General features: G+C 47.6%; 1 protein-coding gene across 4 annotated transcripts in view; it reads left to right on the forward strand.

Annotated features, from left to right (window-relative positions):
- ALPK2 (alpha kinase 2) overlaps window positions 1–23,241 on the forward strand; it is a 132,834-nt gene that overhangs the window by 83,705 nt on the left and 25,888 nt on the right. For 3 of the 4 annotated variants that reach the window (XM_001925970.7, XM_013993295.2, XM_021073807.1), the window contains 6 exons: window positions 4,663–7,996; window positions 10,503–10,650; window positions 15,056–15,183; window positions 15,284–15,319; window positions 18,715–18,989; window positions 20,389–20,477. In XM_001925970.7, the coding sequence (XP_001926005.5) occupies window positions 4,663–7,996; window positions 10,503–10,650; window positions 15,056–15,183; window positions 15,284–15,319; window positions 18,715–18,989; window positions 20,389–20,477 (4,010 nt within the window). Of the gene's footprint in view, window positions 1–4,662; window positions 7,997–10,502; window positions 10,651–15,055; window positions 15,184–15,283; window positions 15,320–18,458; window positions 18,990–20,388; window positions 20,478–23,241 lie in introns of all 4 variants that reach the window. The other variant, XR_002338854.1, reaches the window with a different exon arrangement.

A 23,241-nucleotide genomic window follows, 5' to 3' on the forward strand; every position in this document is an offset into this window, starting at 1 on the left:
CACGTACATCTTGTCTCTGCAGCTGGATTGCAAGCTATCTGAGAAGGAGGGATCTTATCCACCTTCTATTGTCAGCTACTCAAATTAGTGTCATGCCCTTGGTGGCATCCAGGACACTCCCACTAATGAAGATAAGCCTGCACTTCAGGGGGTGGGTGAAGAGACGACACACCTTCATGGGCTTGGGGGTGGGGGGGGCATGCTTAGGCAGAATTTTTGGAAAGGCCAACAGATAGAAACAAGGTGCTTGGAGAATCAGGCATGTTGGACAGATGGGGCGGGAGACCTTTGTGCAAGCAGAGTGTTTTCAAGCTTAACGCTGCTTTCAAAACAACAGGTTTGGAAGTATTGCTAAATCTGGACTACCCTTCCCTCTCCTGTACTCATTCATCTGTATATTCATTCAGCAATATTAGGTCCTTAGTATGTCCTAAAGTTCTAAAAATTCAAGTAACACAATCCTGTCCTCAGCTTGGGAGGAAGCCAATAAACACATGGTCATGTTGGGTGGAATAAGGACCATTATAGTTGTAAAACCAACGTGTCTCAAGAACTCAGGTGTCCTGGGTTTAAATGAGGGTGTTCCCAGCCCTTCAGTGGGATTTTCTTTTAATTACTCTTGTTAGAAAGCCCGAGTTGAAAGGCCTTTTGAGCCAGATAGACTTAGCTTTAAATCCTGGCTCTGCCATTGACTATGGGGACCCTGGGGAGATATTTCTAACCCTGACATCAGTGATCTCAAGGCCAGTTCTTAATTACTGCCTCTCAGTTCCAAAAACACCCTTCAGTATGTGCTTGGTGATAACAGAATTCCATTCCCATCCCTCCTTTTCGATGTGACGCTCGGCAGAGGGTGTGGGCGGAAGAGGAGTCCTTTTCTTCTCAGCAGTGCTTGTGGGGTCAGGGAGATGAGGGTGGAGGTCATCCCATAGAGGCTGCCCAGCCACAGAGCCCGGAACATGGTCCATCTGCAGCCTGGTAGCCTTGGCCTAATGATAACCTTCCTGTAGCCCTCGACTCAGAAACCACAGCTTCGCGTGGCCAGCCTACTTAGGGCTTCCTGCCAACACCAATATCCAGACTCCTTCCACCAGCCCCCACAAGGGCTATATATGGGCTGTCGTTCCCTCTCCCTACCCCCACTGCGTGTCGCTCACCCGCTCTGTCAAGCCTCTGCTGGTCCCCGACTCCCACTGTACGACTGCACGCTGGGTGCTGACCGCTGGCTTCCTGCCTTCACACAGAAAGGTGGTGTACTGCTCACCCAGCAATTCCAGACCAGCTCTGGCCTCGCCATCTCATCAAACTTCTGCTGTTGGATGGCCTGGTTATACCTCCAGCTAGGTCTGTGCCCCTTCCAGGTGGTCCCTCCTTGGGACCCCACCTCCCTTAGTGCACCTTTAGGCTTTCCTGGTACATTGCAGTTATCCTATTGCAGTTAGCAATTCCTAATGCTCAGCTTCCCTTACTTACCGGGGTTTCTGTTTTGTGATTGGAGCCAGGCTCTTGACCTCATCAGTAAAGAAGAGATGCTAGTATCAGTATTTCAGACTTATTATATCATGAGTGAACATAAAGCCCCAAAAGCACACTGCTCTGCTCATTGGAGTTGGCTCCGTTTTCTGCCTTAGCCCCTACTGTCTTTTCACAGAACAAGGGAAACGAGTGTCAGTGAGTGCCAGAGTGCTGACGTGCGTGTGGTTAGTCTTAGAGGAAGAGACAGAGGGTCACAGAGGCTAAAGAGATTACTTGGGGTCATGCATGCAATATGGGCTGAAGCAGGTGGCCAGTGCTGAGTCCCCACACTTTGCTGGGTGTTTCCACCTAGAGCCCTAAACCCTCCTCCCCTGCACCTGAATGAGAATAATTTTCCTACCCAACAAAGCCACCTGAGTTCTGCCACTCACTCCATGAGAATAGCTGAGCAGTAAGAGAATCATTTGCTGGAGTTCATGATGATTTAACTAAGCTCTCTCCCTGAGAGAAAAGGTCTGACTCATTTGAAATGTGTGAGTCTTGTGGTTTCCCTTTCTGAGTTGGCCTCCAAGGAGCCTGGCCTTGGAACTAATGCCTTGAGCCTTGGCAAGTAAGTATTGCGCTGTTAAAGGCTCCACTTCAAGCAAATCCCATTGGTGACCATCACATTTTATGGAATTTCACATCTGCAGTGGACCAACCAGTAAGGCTTGTTGCTGGAACCTCACTTCCAAAAGGCCAGCTGTCTTGGTGATGCTCACTGATGCTTCCCAGTCCTTAGCACAGAGCTTAGCATATATGGTAGATGCTCAGTAAATACTCAAGTGGATGAGTTGTCCATGGTCAAGGATTCACCATATTTCTTCCTCCATGGGGCTTCACTGGGCTCCTTTAAAGTCGGAGTTTATAGAGAAGGGGGAGGAAGGAGCAAACCTTAGTAGGAACACCACTGCTTTGTAAATCAAGGCACAATACCATGGCTGTGACAGTCCAGTGACCAAGCCACACTAATCAAAGCTTACCTGTCCTGTGTTTTGTCCTCTGCAGACTAGTCTGATAGGCTAGTAAGCAGTATTGGGTGGGCGACATCCAGGCAAATAGGGGACTTTTAATTTGAGCCCTTTGCCAAGCACTTGACAGTTTTTTCCAGAGAATTCTACACATGGCAGCTAGTCCATAAATGTTTGGCACTGATGCTGTGATGATGGCAAGATCTTAAAATAACGACTGACATAGGCAGTGGAAATTCAGGCAGGGGAGGAAACCTCAGAGGGTTGTGGTGTTTTCAACCAATCTTCCTGCACAGCTCAAATCATGTCCAGGAAGCTACCCAAACTTTGTATGTATAATGGTCAATAGATGTGTACTACAGCTCATTATATATATATATATATATATATAAATGAACCAAATTAATAAAGGAAAAACCTCTACCTATTCAGGTGTAGAAGTGAAGCCATGTACACATTAAACTCCTGGACAGCTTAGACCTTTCTCAGAAATTTTCCCTTTTCCATTTTAAAATGATGGGGAAAAAACAGTAAACAATGTTTCTTAGAGTACCAAGATGTGAACCAATTGTGACCCTGCTTATGGTTAGAAGTCTCTTAAGATCTGTCCCAAAGACAGCAGATAAAAGCCCAAACCCTCAAATTCGGAGGTTTAATGGATGACACTGGGTAGACTTGACTCAACTGGTCCATGCTTCATTTACTCATTCTTTCAACAAGTGCTTAGGGCTCCTGCTTGGTGCCAACCACAGTAACAAGCCTTGATCACAGTGTAAGATGGAGTTCCCTGCAGGTGGGCATCTTACCTGTATTGCATTCTATCATGTGAGATGCTTCCCAGCACCTTGGAGCTGTTTGATTAAAAACTTGTTGAATGGATGAAGGGTCCTAGCACTCATGGAGTTTATAGCACAAGGAAGTTAAATACTAAATTTCTTCAGTTAGCACGTCAATGACAATCAAATGTGAGTGAAGTGAACATCAGAGTAGCTTTAAGGAGAAAATGAGGAGTCACCGGCAGCAGGCAGCCTTGGTAGTGTGCAAAGAGGTGTGGTTCTTGCTTTTTGCCACTGGCGGTGTGTGAAGGCAGTGACCGATTCTCACGTGACTGATGGAAATAAGCGTCAGGACCTTAGAGTTGTGTACTTGGAAGAACATTCAGCTCTGTGTGGTCCTGCGCTGAGACTCTCTTCACCTTTTGAAGCCTCATCATCAATTCCTGTACATTTGAACAAGTCTGCCTCCTAGAGGGAGTCCTGGGGGCAGGGGGCAAAGACGGATATGCTTGCCAAAAATGGGCAATTCCATTCTCCTTGGCTGGGCATAATCTTGATGTTTAGAAATAGTCGAGTTAAGTTTCAAGAGGCAAGATCTGAGTCACCTTGCTTCGTCCTTGAACCATATCCAGCGTCACAGAAGTCAAATAGTACCATGGGAATTTAAGCCTCACAATGTGGGATTTATTCCTTCCTTCATCCTTTCTCTCTCTCTGCCTGTCTACTCTCTTCCCCAAACCTAAGGGGTCCTGAATGCCCTACTGCTTGTGGTTATGGTTTGCTGGCCATAGGACATCTGTCTTAAACTGGGGGAGGCAGTCCAAGATTTTATAACCTTCCTGGGCCCAAAATGATTGGCAGTGCTGATGGCCAATCATAACTCCATTACCTCAGAGGTGGTTTCAAAAGACAAGCTTCTCTACTCTTCAGTAACAACTAGCAAGCTGGCCTATGTGAGGGACAAAGTTACTGCTACTTTACAAATGCTGGGTATTTCATTTAAGATGATGGTGAGCTATCTTTTTGGAAAGACACACTAGCTCTTGTAACTTAGTTGCTCAAAAGTTAACATGCACTTTCCATCTCCCCCCCACCACCCTGAGAGGAGGGTAAAAAATCATTAAGATTGTCAGAAGGCTTTTTGCTTATAATGGGGAATTTGACCAAAGGTCCTAGGAATGTGCAGTTGCTTCAATCTGCATTTCTTCAGGAACAATTAACCTGTTCAGGAAGTCTCTAATAGCTAGAGTTGGAGGATTAGTATTTAGCTCTGTCCTACATGCTACTCTTGTTGTCTGGTATTTAGAGTCATCAAGAATTAACACCCTTAGGATTGCAGTTATGCCCTATTGTGGGATCTCTTGGGAACAATTCTATTAATACCACTTCTCATTTTCTAGGTGCAAATTCAGGAAACAGGCAGGGAGCGAATCTCTCTCAGCCAGATGCCAGCTTTCTCAGAGTCTGCATCCACTGGGACCACGACAAATTCCTTCCCCAACTTGGGAGGGACCCACAAAGAAAATGCATCATTGACTCAATACCTGGAGGTTGAAAACTGTGCCCGAGACCCACAGCAGGAAGAAAACCAAGATGGAGCAGGGCATGCCCCTGGACGTTCCTGGGGAGACCTAGGACCTGCGCCGAACACCCCGGAAGCCAGTAGTGAAAACATGCCCCTGTGCGAGCTGTCAGTACACTTCCCCCAGGGGAACAGCCCTGCCCCCAGAGGGCCCCAGCTTCCCTCTGTCGCTTCCCCTGAACTCGTACATACCGTCCCCACCCTGGAAGCTCTGTGTGATGGGCCAAGGGACAGAGAAGCAGCGTGGGGGACGGAGTGCCTTGAAGCAGGTGACCAGGAAACATGTGATACCATGGGTTCTCTGGTTGGAGCCCCAGTTGGTAAATATTTGCCTCAAGAAATTTGCTCCATGGACTCTGAGCTGGCAGGTCAATACAAAGTATCAGATTTATGGTCCCCTGATGACAAGACACTGGACGTCCTTTTGCAGACAGGAGGTTCTGAGCCTCCCTGGTCTACATATGAAAGCAGCAAGGAGAGGAACTCTGCCATGCCCCCTCTTTTTATCAGCACTTTCACTTGGAACCTTGCTCCCAGAGCCAGTAAAGATGCCCCTGGGGACAATCTAGCCAAAGCGGAGAATTCCACCTCCGCATTGGCCTCCATGGTAAAGGCTGGCCAGGAGAGGTTGAGCCCCAGCAACTCAGGGTGGCTTGAGGAAAGGCAGCCTCCCTCTTCCGAGAATGGCTCTCCTGTAGGCTTTAAAGAGGGCCGTGACGAGGGCTCCAGAGCCCAGGAAACTGCAGACACGTGGGCCAGTCATAGCTCAATAGTGTTTTCCCAGGAGACGCCAACAATGTTAACTGCTAATCTTGAGTGTGCTAAGGTGACCGGGGAGGATGGGGACACATCAGCTCTTAGCACTGCCACCCAAGTCCATCCACTCAAATACCTCCCTGTTTCAATGGCTGGGAACAGCCATGCGGGTGGCCTTGAGAGCTTACCTCGGGCCCCGGGAGAAAATACTTCCCACCTTCCTCCCGATACACAGTTGGGTCGTACTTTAAACAGTACTGCAACTGAATCTTCAAAAGAGCTACCTCGGGTGGCTCCCAGTGGACCAGAAGCCCATGTCTGTGTTCTTCAGCCCCCAGAGGGAAAGAGTTTATGTGGCACTTCTCCTGTCCAGATGGATGACTGGTCTGGAAAGAGGCAGACCCTGCACAGAGCAGACGATAGGAGCCTAGACGAGAACTTCCCAGAAAAAGGAAGTGAGACAACACAGAGGGCTCAGCAGGGTTCTCCTGACGCAGATTTCCAAGAAAGTTTGCCCACAGCATCTGTACAAGGGGAAATAAATCTAGTTCCCTTGGACAACTCAGCAGCCAACTCCAGGGAGGAGAGAGGGCAGAGCCCAGGCTTGGGAACTAGTGTGTCCATGGTGGCAGAATCTACCACGGAAAGTGCCAGGGGGGCTCTCAGCAATGTTCCACCTCTCTGTAATCTCCTTCCGGAGGGGTCTAAAGAGAGCGGTCCAGGCTATGGGGAAGCTGGTAGAAAACTGAAGATTATAACTCTAGAGGCTTCTGTCTCAGAAACCTGGCCACCGAGACAATGGACAGGTTCTAAGTGCAATGAGTTGGAAGGTGGTCTCATGATCCCTGACAGGGTCTGGGCTGCCTCTGATGTTCTAAAGGCAGGGGCTGCCATGCCTGAGCTGGCCTCCCCTGAAGCAGCGTCATCCTGCAGTCCTCGGACTGGGCCTGGCTCAGCCTCTGCCAACAACAGAGACATCCATGGAGGGAAAGACAAAGCCAGCAACACACACTGGAGCAGTCTGCCTTCCCAGTATTTGAGCCAACCCAGACTCCTGGAGTCGTCTGTGGATCCTGTGGATGAAATGGAATTGTGTGTGTCGGACTTGCTACCTGAGGCTTCCAAAACTGGAAGGAGGGAAAATGTTAATGTGAGTCAAAATCCCCTCGGGATAGAGCGTCCTGCCTTCCTTAAACAGCTCTTGGCCTGCCCTCAAATTCTAGAGTCCTCTGTAGATCCCATCGAAGGACCAGGTATGATGGAGTGGAAGGCCAGGGTGGAAACACCAGAGCTTCCTGAACCCCCACTGGAGGTCAGAGTGGAGAGGAAATTGAATAATGGAAACTTCGCCCAGAGAGTAGATGTCCAGCCCGCTGTCTGGCAAGTTCTGTGCCCCCAGCCAAGTGGGGAAAACATTCCAAACGTAAACAGCATCACCCAAGGTCAAGAGGACAGTGAGAGAGGGGAGGCAGGACAAAGTCAACATGACAAAGCCAAGGGGGATGTGCAGTCTGCCATTTTGCCAGCCCTGGGTCCTGTTGAAGGAAGGGAGACCATTCCAAGCAGATGCAGCAGAAGCCCAGTAGAAGGCGGTAATGAGAGGCGCTCGGGGGAGCCCGAACCCAGGAAAAATGACAAAGCAGAATTAGTTTTCCCCATTTTACCTCTTTCTAGCCATCTTGCGGTAATGACTCCTGCATCTGTTGGAGCTGATAGTCACCATTCCACAGGTCAAAGTCATGATGTCCCTGGGAATGATCTAAGGGAGCCCAGAAGCCAGAATGCATGTTCTGACTCAGAGAGGGGAGCTGTTAAGAGCGAATATGGGAGCCATTTGCCCCCTTCTAGTGGTCTCACTCAGGGGGCTCTTATGTCATCTGAAGGCAGTGTCACAGACTTTTCCAGAAGCCATGACATTGAGGAATGTAAAATAGAGGGGCCCCCAATTGGGGAATCCAAGCCCCCAGGCACATCGGGTTCCCCGACGGTGACACTGGCACTCATTTCCGGAGAAGGCGCATCAGAGAAAGTTCCTAAGGTGCTGCAAGGCCCTTGTCAACAGGGCTCCACCCTGGGCCATGGGGAGAAGTTGGGAGAGGAGAAGGCTGGCCACGTGGTGGCCCAGGCTGGCAGCCTCCCAGGGGCCCCTCCGGCAGGGACAGGCTCAGAGAAGGTCAAGGAGAAGCAAGCAACCCCAGGGAGTGGGTGTTTGGCTGAGGGTGTAAAGAGGAAGATTCTGTCCAGAGTGGCTGCCCTGAGGCTGAGATTGGAAGAGAGAGAGAACGTGAGAAAGAAAACGATTCTTCTTAAAAAGAGTCCTAAACTTGAACCCTCGGTATCGAGCACCGATGAGAAAGAAGACCCTCAAAGGCCTCCTTGCAAACCTGAGGGAAGAGGTGAGGAGGGTCTATTGCTCCCTCTTGCCCTTAAAATTGGGATTTGACCTGAGGTCAAGTTCCTGTGCCCGCCTGAGTCCTCTGCAGTTCAGGTGCATGTCCCCTGGGCAGGCATCGAGGCTGTGTGACCAAATGACTGGCCATGTAAGCCTGTGGATCACCTGGGGGACTTGTTAAAACCACAGATCACTGGGGCAACCTCGGAGTTTGATTCAGGAGGCAGTTCCTGGGTGATTTGTTGGAAGGACCACCTAAATGGGCTGCCTGTGTATTTAACTGAGGGAGAGTGATTTAGACGCTTGTTTAATTACCCTTAAATACCTTAAAAGATAAACAAGCATTAATCGTGTAGCTAATCAGTATAAACAGACAACATGCTAAGCAGGATTTCTAGAAATAAACTCTAGGTACACTTTAGGAGTCTCCTTTTAAACTGATTTTTCATTAAAAGTTGCTTGATTGGACTTGGGGTTTTCTTCCGATTGTAGGCATAAAATTTCCATCTCCCCCTTCCCTGTATCTGAATCTAAAGCCCCCTACCCAACCCCCCCCCCAAAAAAAATCTCTGCTCTAGGTTTCAGAGCCCTGGTAACGATAGTCACTTCTGCTTTGCTTGGAATCGCGTCAACACCAAGCTCCATCCCATAAACCTGGATTTTAACCTCTTATTTCTGAACTCTTTCCCCTGGCATGAAACCTGGTACAAGTCAGAAAAGATGGCAGTGAGGCAACATGCCTGCCGGTGCTGGAGAGGACACTGCGGCTCCTTAACTCCGGGGAGGGATTTCCTCCTCTCACCCAAGTCCTCCAGCCTTGAGCCCCAGCTCCGTGCCCCCAGCCGCAGGAAGGATGGGGCACAAGATTGCCTTCCAAAGACATTGGAGGTATCCAGCCAGGTTTCTAGAATACATGTTTTAAAACATGAGACTGAAATGAAATGTTTCAATGTTTTAGAAGATCACTGAAGTGATTTTAGCCCTGAGGGAAAGAATCTATTTGAAATTCTTGTTCCTGGTCACGCTAGTTACTGTGGGAGAAAGTACTCCTCCATCCAGGAGACCACATGCTGCTGGAGGGTTTGAGCTCCAGAACCCCTTGGCCTCCCCCAGGCATGAAGGTCTGCGGCCCCAAGGAGCAGAGCCTGGGGGGCAGAGGTTGGGGGATGACTTAGGTGAGTCTGAAAGAAACAGTAAACTTTTTTTATATATTCAAAATTTAGTTCCACCAAAGTGTTATTATATAGTCACCAGGGGACTTCTCTATCCTTTTGTTCTCAACAATTGGCCAGAATGTACACAGAAGCTAAACCTGGCTTCACTCTTAGGCTTTTAGTTCCTTCATGTGCATTTCTCCCTCTATCCTACACAAATAGGGGTCCTTTCCAAAGCCCCGAGGCCTCTTGACCAAGCCAGCTTCCTATCTCTCCAAGACTCTCATTGGTACCCTGAGCCTACTCTCAGTTGAATGTTACCCAAGCAGCCCATTATTACTTGGGAAGAAAAGCTTTTAAACGTGCGTTCTGTTATGAGCATCTGCCCTCCCCAAGGAGAAACGGGGGAGGCGCTTTGCCAATTTCACAGTAGGAATCTGAGGCAATGGAACAAACAAAGCATCAGTATTGGTGACTTTGGACTTGGCTGTGGAGTGTATGATGCGTTGTTTACCAAAGCTATGTAATTATGAAACGGTGTGTGACAGACCGATACTTTTCCAGTAACCTCAACTACCTGCCAAATTCCACCTGGCGGTCAGCAACCCTCCTCTTGTCTATGCTGCCGCCCAGTGGCCACTCCGAGTAACTACATACTTACATACTGTGTGCCCAGCTCTCATCCCTCATTTTAAAAGGTGATATTCAAAGAGCTAGCCTAGCCCCAGGGAACCGTTTCCTTATTGCAGTAGACAGTTCTCTTTTGCTGATGAGATCAGCATCCGACATCACTGCAATACATTAAGATGTCTTCAAAGACAGCTGATCAAGGGGGGAAAAATGGATGCGTGTTCTTCTGCACAAAACTCATTGTCGATTTACCCTCTATACAGGGGAGCTTAACCTCACTACTACGCTAGTCCAGACCTTATTCTACTCCCTAATCCCCAGTTTTAATTTTGACCCATATCATCTGGAAATCATCTAAAAGCATCTTTATTTGGCCCAGGTTCTATTGACTAGGTAGCCCAAATCCCTGTCCCTCCCATCTTTTTTAAAAAAAGTCTCAAGTTCTCTTTTCACTCTGCATTGCAGACCTTGCTTAAGGAATCCTAAGTAATGAGAAGTGAGAGGGTTTTTAATTTATATTCCAACTGTTTAGGCAAGCAACATCTCCCCTCAGACACTAGAGCTCTTCATCCATAAACGGAGGGTAATAATCATTCCTGTCTCTTGGGTTCCTGGTGAGCATTAAATGTGACTAAATGGGAAAGTCTCTTGCCTGCCCTAGAGCTCTTTGTGATTCTCATGAGAACACTGACCACAAACTTCTCCCTATGAATTTCTCATTTCCAGCTCCAGTGTTGCTGAAAAAGATCCAAGCCGAGATCTTCCCCGACCACCCTGGAAATATAAAATTAAGCTGTCAGTTTGCAGAGATTCATGAAGATTCTACTGTCATGTGGACAAAAGACTCAAAGCTGATAGCCCAAGCGCAGAGAAGGTGTGCTTTCTGCCCTGGTTACTTTTCATGGTTGTTGCTTGTTTCGTTCACAACATAGTTCTTAAAAAAAAAAAAAAAAGTAAATGATTGGAAGTGAAAGGAAAATTGACACAGAAACTCAGCCCCTAAAGTACCCAGGGAAGAGTAAGTAGCAGAGGACAGAGGATTGGACAGGGAAGATGGCATGGAGGGTTCTTGCCCTGCCTGTGCCACTTCCTGTTTGGTGACCTTAGGAAGGCATCAACTTTTTGTTCCATTTTTTGGAATGGGGGGAACCTGTCCAATCACCTTTCAGTCTGAAGTTCTATGGTCCCAAGGTTAAAGATCTCTCTCCTGTATTCCTGCATATTTGGCTGTATTTTCTGTTTCATAAGCCCCATTAATCTGACAAAAGCTCCAAGCTAGAAGGTAAATCAAAAGGAGAAAACAACCCGTGAGGACAGAAAAGTAGCCTCTACCGAGGGGGAATAAGCCGCTGTCTCTAAGATGGGAAACCACTTTACATCTGGGGCCCTAAGTTATTAGCGGAGGGGGGGGGCGGCGGGACAAGCGAGCATCATTATGAATATCCTGTGTGGAATGAACCTTCCCAAACCATCTGCTCCGCAATAAGTGCTTGTTCCAATGAACTGACAAATCGAGCTTGGTCTGACACACCTGAAGAGGTGTGGCTCGTTCTAGAAAAACAACATATCCCCGGTTCAGGGGATACCAGCCTAAGTTGGGCAATCCTCAGAAGCTGCTTTCTGTCAAAGGAGGTCCCAGTTCAGCTCCTCGAGTCATGGGCGGTGTTCTTATCCCCTTAAGCTCGTCACAAGGAGAATGAAAAAGTGAGGGAAAATATCTGAGTCTTCTGTATATTTAAATATATCTGTTGGGTGCATGCCTGGAAATTATTCCAATTTCAGCTATGGAAGATTGAGCTATGGTCTCACTTATAAAACACGACTCCAGGGAAATCTATCTGGGCTGATGTAACAAAGCGGCTTTGCCTGAGGCCGTCATTACCTTGTTTGTTTTTTGTAAGGCTTAAAGATCACAATGGAGAAAATAAATGGCTTGATTTTTAAATCGAGGAGCTTCCCTAGAGCTTTATAAAAAACCTCTATTCCTTTAAAGTGCTTTCTGTAGCCATCAGACAAGAACAAGGCACCAGTGTTGTTTTTTCTGCATTTGCTCTGAGTCGGTATTTGAGTCTTTCAGGTCCCTTTTCCTTTTGCAGTGTCTTTTAGAAAACCTAGCCTCACTCTAGAAATGGTATGATATTAGTAAGCATGCCATCAACCACTGACAAGTGGCCAGGGCCTTACGTTCTTTGTGAGGTTGACTTCATTTTTGGCGACACTGTCTGGCTTGGGAACACCCACACACCTTCTCTGTGCTACTGCCCGAGAAGATTTGGGAATTATAACTCCTTTGTGTCTTAAGTCACTTATATCATTTCAGGTGGGCTTTCAAATGTTGCTAATCTTCACTAATTCCAGTTGCATGCTTCCTTGACACATCCCTCCAAGCCCCCTCTCACTGCCTTGTCAAGGTATAATTTTCAAAAAGTCGATCTCTCAAAGATAATAGGAAGACATAGCAAAGAGCTTTAATTCATTAAATAATGAGCCAGCAAGGTGGTAAAGCTGTTCAGGGAAGTGTTTGGGGAGTGGAAATCTGTAGAGTCAGCTAGGCAAAAGAACACAAATATGTTTGCAAAGAGATACAAAACCGGTTAACGGTGGACAGGTAGTAAACCTTGGGAGTTGTAGGTTGCTGTCCAGGAGAAGAGAGAAATTACAACTTGAGAGTAACTGGGCAGGTTCTGTTTACATAGTACATAGCAAAATCCAACCCAGGAGCATCTTCTCCAGCCAAGAGCCCCTCGGTGAGCCTATTTGACGGTAACATACGAAGGACTTGCAATCATCTTTTTGCCTTTGTCCCCAAGTTTTGGGCACTTTTCCTAAACAGGCTGGAATTTGAGAATTGAGTGTCAGGACCCTTTCTCATGACATGGGCATTGTGAATGTACTGGGAGGAAACCAAGAAGAAAGTGGTAGCTTGCACAGTGATGACCTAAGTCTTGGCTCCATGAAGACCCCAGCCTGGCACCCTTCCATGCTCCCTTGATCATTGGCACCACCTTGGTAACCAGGAACCGGTTCTCCATTCTGGGGGGGTGGTGCTTGGGAGTGGCCCTAGGCTTTGGAAAGGGCTGCTGTTCCAAGGAGCAGATTGGCTTAAAACTGAGTAACACCTTGGAAGTGCAGAGTCCCAGCTGGGCCAGTGGGGAGGGAAGGGCTGCCCGCTGCTGGAGGTGCGTTTTCACTGCTGGTTGGAGGAAGGATGTCTTTCACCCTCACCCCACTGTACCCCACTCCAACTGGAGGGCATGCAGTAGGTGCTGGCAAGCCTCACCCCTGCCCTGGGGCTGCTGGAGGATCCAAGGGGTCTTCTGAGAAGCCCCCACTTAGACGCACTTTCCCTTTTGCCGACCTAACTTTTAGGCACTGTTAACTCTGATCACACTTGTGGCACTGGCTTCTCTTGCACTCGTCCTCCCGGCTAAGCTCCATTCCTCTTCTGTCCTTGCTGCTCTTTACCTAAAGGCAAAAAGGTGCGTCCTTTTCAGGGAACAGGATGCGAAACTGAGCTTTTCCCCTCTTGCTTCGAAAAATGTGCAAGACCACTTCTTTTCACTTCTCACCATTCATAGGGGTCTTTTCTGTGGGTCCATCTCCTCCCAGACTGGAAAACCCACAAGGACAAAGACTGCCTTTTTTTTTTTTTTTTTTTTCCCCCCACCACCCAATCCCCCAGTACTGGGCACACAGCAGCCGACCCACACTGATGGTCCATGACCAAGCCCTGGTCCCAGCCCTTCCTCACAAGCCGGGTGTGAGTTGCCTTCGCCACACGTCTGAGGAGGGGGACCTTGCTCTCCTCTCTTTCCCAGATGAGGAAACTGAGGCTATGAGACCAGGGGATGGGCGGGAGCTCAGCTCAGGGTTTGAATCCGAGTCTGACCCCTCAGCTGTCCCTCCCAGAAGGCCTCGGTGGGAGTGATGGGCCAAGACAGGCCTCCAGGTTTCTGTGCCAGATATCAGGATTCCGGGGCCGGAAGGAACTTGTCAGGAGACGATACTAGCTCAGCCACCAGCCTTCCTGGTGACCCCCAACTGCCTCCTTCTGAAATGGAAGTGCTGTGCTGATCAATAGGCTACTAGAAAAGGACGTGACCCCAGCCCCCTCGTGACTCTGAATTTGGCAGCCTGTCCAGGAAAATTTCCCCTTACAACAGGGCTCATTCACATCCACTTCCTGCTGTACACTCAGGATGTACAGAGGCCCCCTCAACGGCGGAAGTATGGTGATTCATTGGATTTTTTAAAGCTGTTGGTACATTGCAGAAGAGGCCTGTGTAAATCAGATCTGACCTCTATCGAAAAACCAGCCAATAACAAACATCTGTTGAACATGCAATTGAGATGAACTCCAGACGCGTGGGTTTTGTTGAACTGTGAAGTGAACCAAAACATACACTGCGCACACCCAAGCTTGGAGAACATTTAAGAAAAGTCACTCTTTAGAGCTAAAGTAGAACACCACTTGAGTGGTTTTTTTTTTTTTTTTTGGGGGACTGCAGATTGTTTTCTGTTGGAGACTTTGGCATAAAGGTTGTTTCTGTAATTCCAATTATCCCAGATTTGAGGGACAGGGATCACAAATCACTTGGGGAGGCAGCTTAAGGTGCTTAAGATGAGGACTCTAGAGTCAGGCTATCTTAAATCCTGGTACAGGAGTACCAGCTGTGTGACCTTAAGCCACTGGCTGCTTCTCAGTATGCCTCAGTTTCCTCTTTAAGCTGGGGACAGTAATAGTTTTGATTAGATTTGCTCTGAGGATGGCAGGAGGTAGACCTTGTAGTGATTAGCATAGTGCCTGTCGCCTACCAAGTCCTCAGTACAGACGCTAGCATCATCTTCATCCTTGCCACCACCACTGGCCTTTCTGTTTCTAGCATGGTGCTTGGAACCTGAAGAAGGCTGGGTGGGCGGCTGGAGCATATTTCCTAGGGAAGCTCACTATCTCAAAAGGTGCGCTCAAGCCATCAGTCCTTATACAGCAGAGACCCCCTTCCTCCTGTCTCTGTGTCTGTGTTTAGAACGTTCAGATTTCCTTCAAGCTCAGGACACCAAGATTAGTATTATAACCAATGTGAGTTGTTAATGACAGCCCGCAGAATTCACATTTCCAGTTCTTTGCTCTCCTACTAGCAGAGAAATACATTAAACAGCAAATTGCAGCCTTGTCTTCAGCCAGCCCGTTGGCTGAAGTCATGAGGGTAGAGAAGGGTTAGTTTCTTAAAGTGTGACTTCAGAGTGACACATGCCCACGTTCCTGTCCCCCACTGCAGAGCGGGAGATGACTCCGCTGTGTCCTTGGCCATCGTTCAAGCCGGTCCGAAGGACCAGGGCCTCTATTATTGTTGCATCAACAACAGTTATGGGAAAGTGACAGCTGAATTTAACCTCACGGCGGAAGGTAAACCTCAGCTTTCTAGTTTGCAGGGGAGACCACTAGCCCCTACCAGTTGAGCAAGTTTACGTGTACTGAAGGCATTCTTTTCTCTGTTGCCTTTTAGTTCTCAAACAACTTTCGAGTCACCCGGATATGAAAGGTAAGCTGACCTTAGCTGGATGTCAGAGGCAACAGGCGCATCAGAAAGCATGAAATAGCTTCTGGAGACAATGGTAGAAGCTATGCTCCCACAGGTTCTTCTGACCAAGTGGGAGAGATTAGGAATTGGGAAATGAATGAAAACTCAGAAGCAATTGCAGCCTGACTGCACGGACAGGTATAAGTGCATCAGGCTGCAAATGTCCACAAGTGAATGATGAAAGGTCGGACTGTCGCTGTGGTTGTCCGAACCACATAGGAGGTTTTGGGGTTAGACTTTATCTGTGAAGCATCAGACTTGCATTCAGCCCGTCTGCATGGGGTTTTTCAGCCTCTGGCTCATACATAGCATGTTTTGTTTCTTCAATTTACTTTCCAGTTCGACCAGCTGAGCAGACTCCCAAAGAGCCAGGTGTCTAGGAGAAATAAGTCCATTCCCTGGCATCTTCAGGGAAGTGAGAAGGATTTTTTGCTTTCCCCTGGCACTGGTGTACACCCAGGGTGGCCACAAGCTAACAGCTGCACCTGAATGCTCGGGCTGCCCCTGGGCCACCCACAGTCCCTTCTGGTCATGTGTTTTCCTCTTGGGGAAAATTACTCATTTCCACACACCTGCCCACTCACACCCAGTGGTCTGCTGGCAAACTCAACCTGCCTGGGAGTGGGACAGTGAGGCCCCGACTTGTAGTTTTTTCAGTTTCTGTGGGGCAAATACTCTGACCACAGCCAATTTTTAAACTGCCAGTGTGTACCACACGTGCTCATCTTAAAGCAAACAAAACACCTGAAATCTTTGCAAAAAGGAGGCTGTACAGGCTAATCAAGATGCAGTAGCATCCAATAATCAAAAGCAAGCCGTCAACATCTTGGAAATGGTCTAGCAAATATTGTGAGATTTATCCCAAGGAACTTAAATACACTCAGCAAATCATTCAAAGGCTACCCACCTGTCTTACTATGTTGTGTACTTGTATAATCTTTAGTCCTCCCCCATCTCCCCATCCCCCAAACGGTCTATGCAAAAGAAGTTCCTTTTTCTTGATATAAGAAAACAAAATGACCTTCAGGAGAGTTTTGTTTCATCAGCTTCTTGGCATTGACCGGCATTTCCACCCCAGGTTCTGGCTATGAAGTCATCAGGTTTGCAGGAATTCATTTCTCAAGGTTTTTACCAGTCAGCAATGAGACCCCAGTGGGGTTAAGGTACTGGCCACAGCTGTTGTAGCCCTGTGACTCTGCCACTGGATTGGGGTCTCAAGCCTGAAGATAGCACCTTCTTCAAGCTTTTCCCAGTGACTAGGGGTCTGGTTCCACTGCTCACAGGCTAGCCTACCTGTCCTTTCCCTTCCCTTGTATTTTCAGAGGAAGAAGCTTCAAATGACAGCTTCATCCCCTTTTTAATTTGGAGGACTCTCTCGCTAGACAGCTAGTTCTCTAGAGGAGGAAGAAACATTTTACAAGTAGATCTCTAAAAATCCAATAAAACTAAACTGGTGGGAAAGCTCAAAATGAAGATTCAAACAAAGCTGTCATAATGATAGCCCTCCAGACTTTCAAAGAAATATTCCAAGGTGTGTTTCTCTTGCGTTGTCTGATCCTGGCTGAATTGACACTTCTATTGGTGATTATGGACAGGATTATTCAGGATGCTGGAGTCCATGCTTGTCATGTATTCCTTTCTTGGGGAAACTACCTGTCCCACCCATTCCCACCCCTCTATAGTCAGGCATACACATTTTTCCTTCCTATTACTAAGCATAGAGTCTGGGATGACTTTTGTCTTTAAACTTGAGTTTTAAAGAACAAACTCGTAAGAATTGGATCTTCCAGAAAACTTGAGATTTTTGAAGGAAAACAGTGGTAAATATAGCTCAAATTTTGGGGGCTCTGGGGTATATACATAAAACATTTCCTATATTCCTCCAGAGATCTTGGGGAAAAAACTGTCAAATTCATCATGTAACTAGAATTGGGAAGATTGGGTTTGCGTAAAGCAGTCCCTCTGTTTTGTTACCTAACTTTAAAATTTAAACTTAAGTGTAATTTTTTCCTGGTTCTATTCCTTAGGATGAAATCTATGCTAGAACTCTTCCCTTAATTTCTTTAGGAAAATATCCCATTTGCTTACCTGTTTTCCTGTTTCTCTGCCCTGATTGTCTCCAAAAACCCAAAACAGGTTATTACTAGGAGGCATCTGCTAGCCTTTGTGAAAACTCCTGGAAGGTTTTTCTGAAAATTTTCACAGACACTTCACCTACTTCTATATGAAAATCCCCTACTTGTCCCCTTTCTTTCTTAAAAACACTAGGTCTAGATGCTAATTTGTTTCCTTATACTTTTAATTGATAACATTGGTCAGAGACTGATCTGGAAACATGCGATTTGAAAATGTTTTCAAAAGAAATATTTCTCTATGCTAAATAGAAAAGTGAAGTGGGTTTTTTTTTTCATATAACTCATGACGTCTGTCTTTTAAATGTTCAGAAAGATGACAGTTTTCATTGACTTTAAGAGTGGAAGGCCTTTTTTAAAAAAAGTCTTATTTCATTAAAAGCCATCTTGCTTTCTTCTCTCAGCCAATCACAAGTCTGGCTTGGTCATCTCTAATTGAAAGCAAAAACATCCTTCAAGGGAACATTGGATCCACTTTTATCTGAAACACCTGCAGAATCAACTCTGAAACAGCTGTTAGGAAACGCAAATCTTACTCTTTCTACAAATCTAAAATCATTCTGTCCTTTTCCCCACCTTCTCTTCGGAGGGTGTCCTTTCTACTTGTTTCATTATGGTTTTTGCCCACCTGTTTCTTACACCCACCACAGGTATTCTCAGCAGAGGCAGTGTCACCCACAAGAGGGCAAAATTGGGCCTTGGGGAGGCAAAAGAAAACTTAATTTGTGCATTAAGCACAGATACACAATCCATCACCAGATACACAGTCCATCTGTAGTATTAAAATTTTATGGGGGGGGCGATTAGGGAAAAACTAAAGAATCCTTGCAGGGGGTGACGATGGAAAAAAAATTGGGAAACTTTGATCCAACAGATCTTATCATTGGTTCTTCCTCCCTCTTCTATATTTTACCCATCCTTTCAACTTGCCTTTAATTACCTTGCATGGTACTGCTTATATTTTCCAGATCTGTCTACAGGTCTCTTCCTGGTCTCCCCAGTTTTGCTCCCCTCTCTTCTGATCCACTGGGGCCTCGCCTTGATCTTCCTCCACCCTCCTCAATGACCCATCTCACCTTTGAGCTATGCCTCAGCGTTCAGGGTGGTTTCTCCTCCTAGACTCTGCAGGTCAACCTGGTCCCTGTCCCTGTGTGCCAATGCTTATTAGCCAAGGAGCAAGACTAGGGGATGGTTCTGTCCAACTGCAGTTGTGTTATGGTTTAGGATATGAAGAGATCGAATTCAGTCAACTCATTTTCGAAGAAGACTTCCTCAATGGTAGCTACTTTGGGGGCCACCTGCGTGGTCAAATTGCCACGGAGCAGCTGCATTTCGGGGAAGGGGTCCACCGGAAGGCCTTCCGAAGCACAGTGATGCAAGGTCTCATGCCGGTCTTCGAGCCTGGTCATGCCTGTGTGCTCAAGGTACACAACGCTGTCGCCTACGGGACCAGAAACAACGATGAGCTCATCCAGAGGAACTACAAACTTGCTGCCCAGGTGGGTCCACCTGCCCTAAATGTGTTGCTTGAGGTGTGAGATGGACCTGATGACGTGAGCTAAAAATCAGACTCAGAATTGATGGGAGCGTGTTTCTCCCCTTGGGGTGTGGTCATAAGGAAGCCACTAGATGAAGGCTAAGTACTGGAGATTGTGTCTCAGGTCTGAATGATTTCTTGGCCTCATGCCAGCCAGTTGGGACCAGTCTATGTCTGGAAGTGCCCCACCTGGACTGGGATCACTTCCTAGGAAGCCCCATCAGATCCCTGAGGGTGAATCTACTTGGACACAGGATGATATTAAAAGTGGGGGTTCTAAGCCACACGGATGCCAAAACTCCCAAGGAAAGCTAAAGTCAGAGTAGCTTCTGGAGTGTTTTTGTTTTAGGGAAGAAGGAGGTGGGGCATATGCAGAGGGTCAGCGTTTTGTCCTATTTCCTGCCTCCCTGAGTTAGGTCATCGTCCACCCATAAACTAAGAAGTGTGATTGACCCAAGTCTCTTGAGTTCCGGCCTATGTTAAGAGTTAGTACCTCAAGGCAAGAGGAGAGAGGACGAGAATACGAGCTTCTCCCCGACAACCTTGGTCCATGAATTTCACTTGATGCCAGAGCTAGGTTTAGCTCTTTCACAAAACAGGTGCCTCTTAAATTTTTTTTTAACGTATAAAATGAATAGGCTAAACTCACATGGGTCTCCTGGGTGTTCTCAAACTTGACCTGTCCATGATTGCCTCTGATGTGGCAATGCCGTGTAGGACTTGGTGCTCATAAAGACAGCCCTTCTTTTCCAAGCAGAGGATTCTGTCAGTTGCATTCATTTCTCCTCCAGATCTGTCCATCTTTGTTCTTTGGCTTTGTACTCCTTCCATCTCAAGGGCTGTCTGGTCCAGGCATGGAAAATCCCCCAGCCTCCAGCCTCCTACTCCGAAAAGCTGTCCAGTATGGAAAGCAGAACCCAGTTTGCTTTTCCTAAGCCAACAATCTTGGCAAAGTGTTCACTACTTACAATTCAAATTACGCCTTTTGAAGAACCTCAGATGGGAGAACTCTGGGAGACCCAGCAGTCCCCGTGCTTTATCTGGTATCCTGCCCAGGGGCCAGTCCCCTTAGCTCAGGGGGGTGAACTTCAGCCCCGTGGGTTCGTTCCAGACATTTTACAGTTCAGGGACACTCAGCCCCAGAGACCCCTTGACCGTCAAGTGAACCTTCAAGTTTCAGAGCTCCTCTGCAAGTGGCCAGCTCTAGGCTGCCTTCATTGTTGCTTCCGTGTCTCCAGCCCAGGGGTGGGTCTGGGGCTCCACTGGCTTCATCTAAGTTGGGAAATCTGGTGAGCCTTTCCAGGCAGCAATCTCTGATTTTCTTCTAATCCCTGGGCTTTTCCGTGTATTGGGTGATCTAGGAATGCTATGTTCAAAACACTGCCAGATGCTATGCCAAGATCTACGCCGCAGAAGCACAGCCTCTGGAAGGCTTTGGAGAAGTGCCAGAGTAAGTGCCTTTCCCTCTTGTGTTCACATCTCTGACTCGGGGGACTCGGGGAGGCAGGGGGCGGAGGGATGAAAGGGTGAGATGGGTCAGTAGGACACACATTCCAACTGGTCTACGTTCCAGGAGGGCACAACATGGCTGTTCTTTTGCTCCTCTCTAAGTCACCAGAGGTTTACAGGAAAACAGTGGATAGATATTTTCTGAGCAGACCTGTCTGTATATATGGATGGAGGGATGAATTCCATAACCGTATACTCCATGTTAAATGGGAACTGTCTCTACTCTCACGGGTATTACACTGTCTAAAACCATAAACATAAGAACAGGAGAAGATCACAAAACGATAAGCCCTGTGATAATGAACACGGTGCTCGCCTGGGGGAGAGGAGAATTGGGAGATGAGAAATGTAGGAACACCGTCCCCCCTTCCTGGGGTCCCACAGACATGAACTACACTGGCGACTTTTGTCCACTCATTGACAAAATGTCAATTGGCACAAGCATGTGTTGGGGTGTCGGGAGCTTGTATTCACCGACCTGTTTATCTGGCTGAGGATAGAACTGGGAAGAGAAAGAGCTGTGCCTGGGCACATGGGAAACCTCAGCGCAGTCACTTAGGTAGCAGTAAACTGGGAAAGGAGCAACTCTTCTCGACATCCTCTGTGAACTCCCAAAATGAGAGCGGAAGAAAACAATCCCTTCCCGGGGTAGTATGTTGGGCACATCATGAAAAAAGCCTAACACTTGTTGCTCTTTGAAATGCTTGACGTAGTTATTTAGGAACAAACATTTCTCAGCAGCTTCAAGAAAAATGATCAGGATGCAAAGAAAAAAACCCACCCTTTTCTGCTAGTTTCACTAAGACTGCATCTGGACTGGGTTGTATGAGGAAATGCCCAGCCTTGCTCCTCCAGCCCTCCCCTTCCTGCTCTGTCCCCTTTAGTTCCTCTTTGAAGAGGAAGAGAATCATCAATAATCTGCTCACCAGGCACGGAACCACCCCGCCCCCGCCCTACGGCAGGGCACACCCAGGCCTGTGCACTTTGACCTGTGCACAACGTGGGGGCCTGTTTAAGGAAAAGAACATTAAAATTATGAACATCAAGATGTGTCCGAGGACTTGGGTCTATGCAGGCGAGGGACACAGGGCCTTAATCAGCACTTGCTTTATGCCGAGACAACAGGTGTTATCAAGACCAACTGCTGCCTTGGGAATAGAGTCCTATGAAACCTTGGGCAAGAATATTATCAGTGATCTGTTGTTTGACATCCAGAAACACTTGTCTCATTCCTGGTGGTGGCCAGGCAGAATCCTTGGTGAAGGAGCACATAACCAAGTTTGTTTTTCTCTGAGCCCCATCTCAAAATTCATTTCATTCAGGTTCTTGCAGATACATTCACCTATGGAATGGGATTATTTTTTTTTATAAACTTGCCCATCTCCCTTCTCTGCTCCCTTGGGGCTGGGCATCTCTGGGGGGAGAGCCACTTCCATTTCTGCTTATTGTCAAGCAGGTCACAGGCTTGTGTTCATGTCACTGGCCAGTCTGTGCAGCAGTAAGAAGCCTGGAGATTGGGGGGAAGCCCAGCGTTTATGTGTCAAAGGGTACCACGAAGTTGATTGTAATTCCCTCTCTATCGTTAATTATGGTCATAGCTGGCCCCTCTCTCCTGATTGTAACCTCCTTGCAGGCTTTTCACTAGTACCTTATGCCTGTGAACATATTCGGAGCACAGCACATTGTCCTCCAGGTGTCGGGGGGGAACGTTCGCTGGCAGGTGGCAAAACAGTGCAGACACCCTCCTTCATCCTTGAAGAGCCGATGCCTGGATACCCTGAAACTGCAAATGACCCCTGCCCCTGTATCACAGGGAGACTTGGCCTCTGGACCACGTACACACTGGGCCCACAGGCTGATTCCCTGGCCTCGGTCTTCTGGCTACGGCTGCAATTCTGCTCCAGCAGATCGACATGGCTACCCAGGTCAGAGGCTGATCCGCTCCTCTGGACTCCCCCAAGGGGAGCAGCAGGGCTGCCGCCCCCTTCTCAGTATGAGCAGCCCCTTCAGGAGAATCAGGCCCATCTTTTTATCAGAACTTCCCAGAGGCAGTTCCCCCTTGTCCATCTTTAATTGGCTTTCTGATGCCCATGGTATCCTGGTCACCTTTCCTGTGCTGGTAGTGCTCTTTGGTGGGGGAACTGTGTTGGCAGAGTTTCTTATATCCATCTAACTTCTGGCCTCTGGCGTCAGGTTTAACTGCTGGCACCCAGCCATTCACGTCTCTGTGAATCAAGTTGATAGGCAGCAGTTAGGAGCTAAGAGAGCAAACAGTCAGTTACTACTTTTTCTGAGGTCTTCCACTGTCACAACACTGCAGCATCTTTGGACAGGATGTTCTGTCACTTTTCACGGGTCTTTGTCTTTTGGGCCCCTTCACTGAGTCATCTTGTCTGTTGGCTTCAGAAGTGCGCTGTTGCACTTTGGCTTCTCCTGACATGGATTTGAATTTGCGAGTCACCTGTTCTTCCTCTGACTTCTTTTGTGAAGCCCCACTCGTTGTCATCTGCACTATCCATGCTCAGAAAATAAGACGAGATTGATCAAATGAAGAGTGTCCTTACTTCTGAAGTGGGCCTAAGATCCCACAGCCTGACAAGACCTTTCCACCTGAACCCGTGTTAGAGAGGGTGAGCGTAAGCAGAACTCTGGGGAGGGGGCAGAATGGGTGTGACTATGTGGGGTGAGGATGAATGGATGCCCAC

Source organism: Sus scrofa, chromosome 1, assembly GCF_000003025.6.
Source record: "Sus scrofa isolate TJ Tabasco breed Duroc chromosome 1, Sscrofa11.1, whole genome shotgun sequence".
NCBI classification, from domain to species: domain Eukaryota; kingdom Metazoa; phylum Chordata; class Mammalia; order Artiodactyla; family Suidae; genus Sus; species Sus scrofa.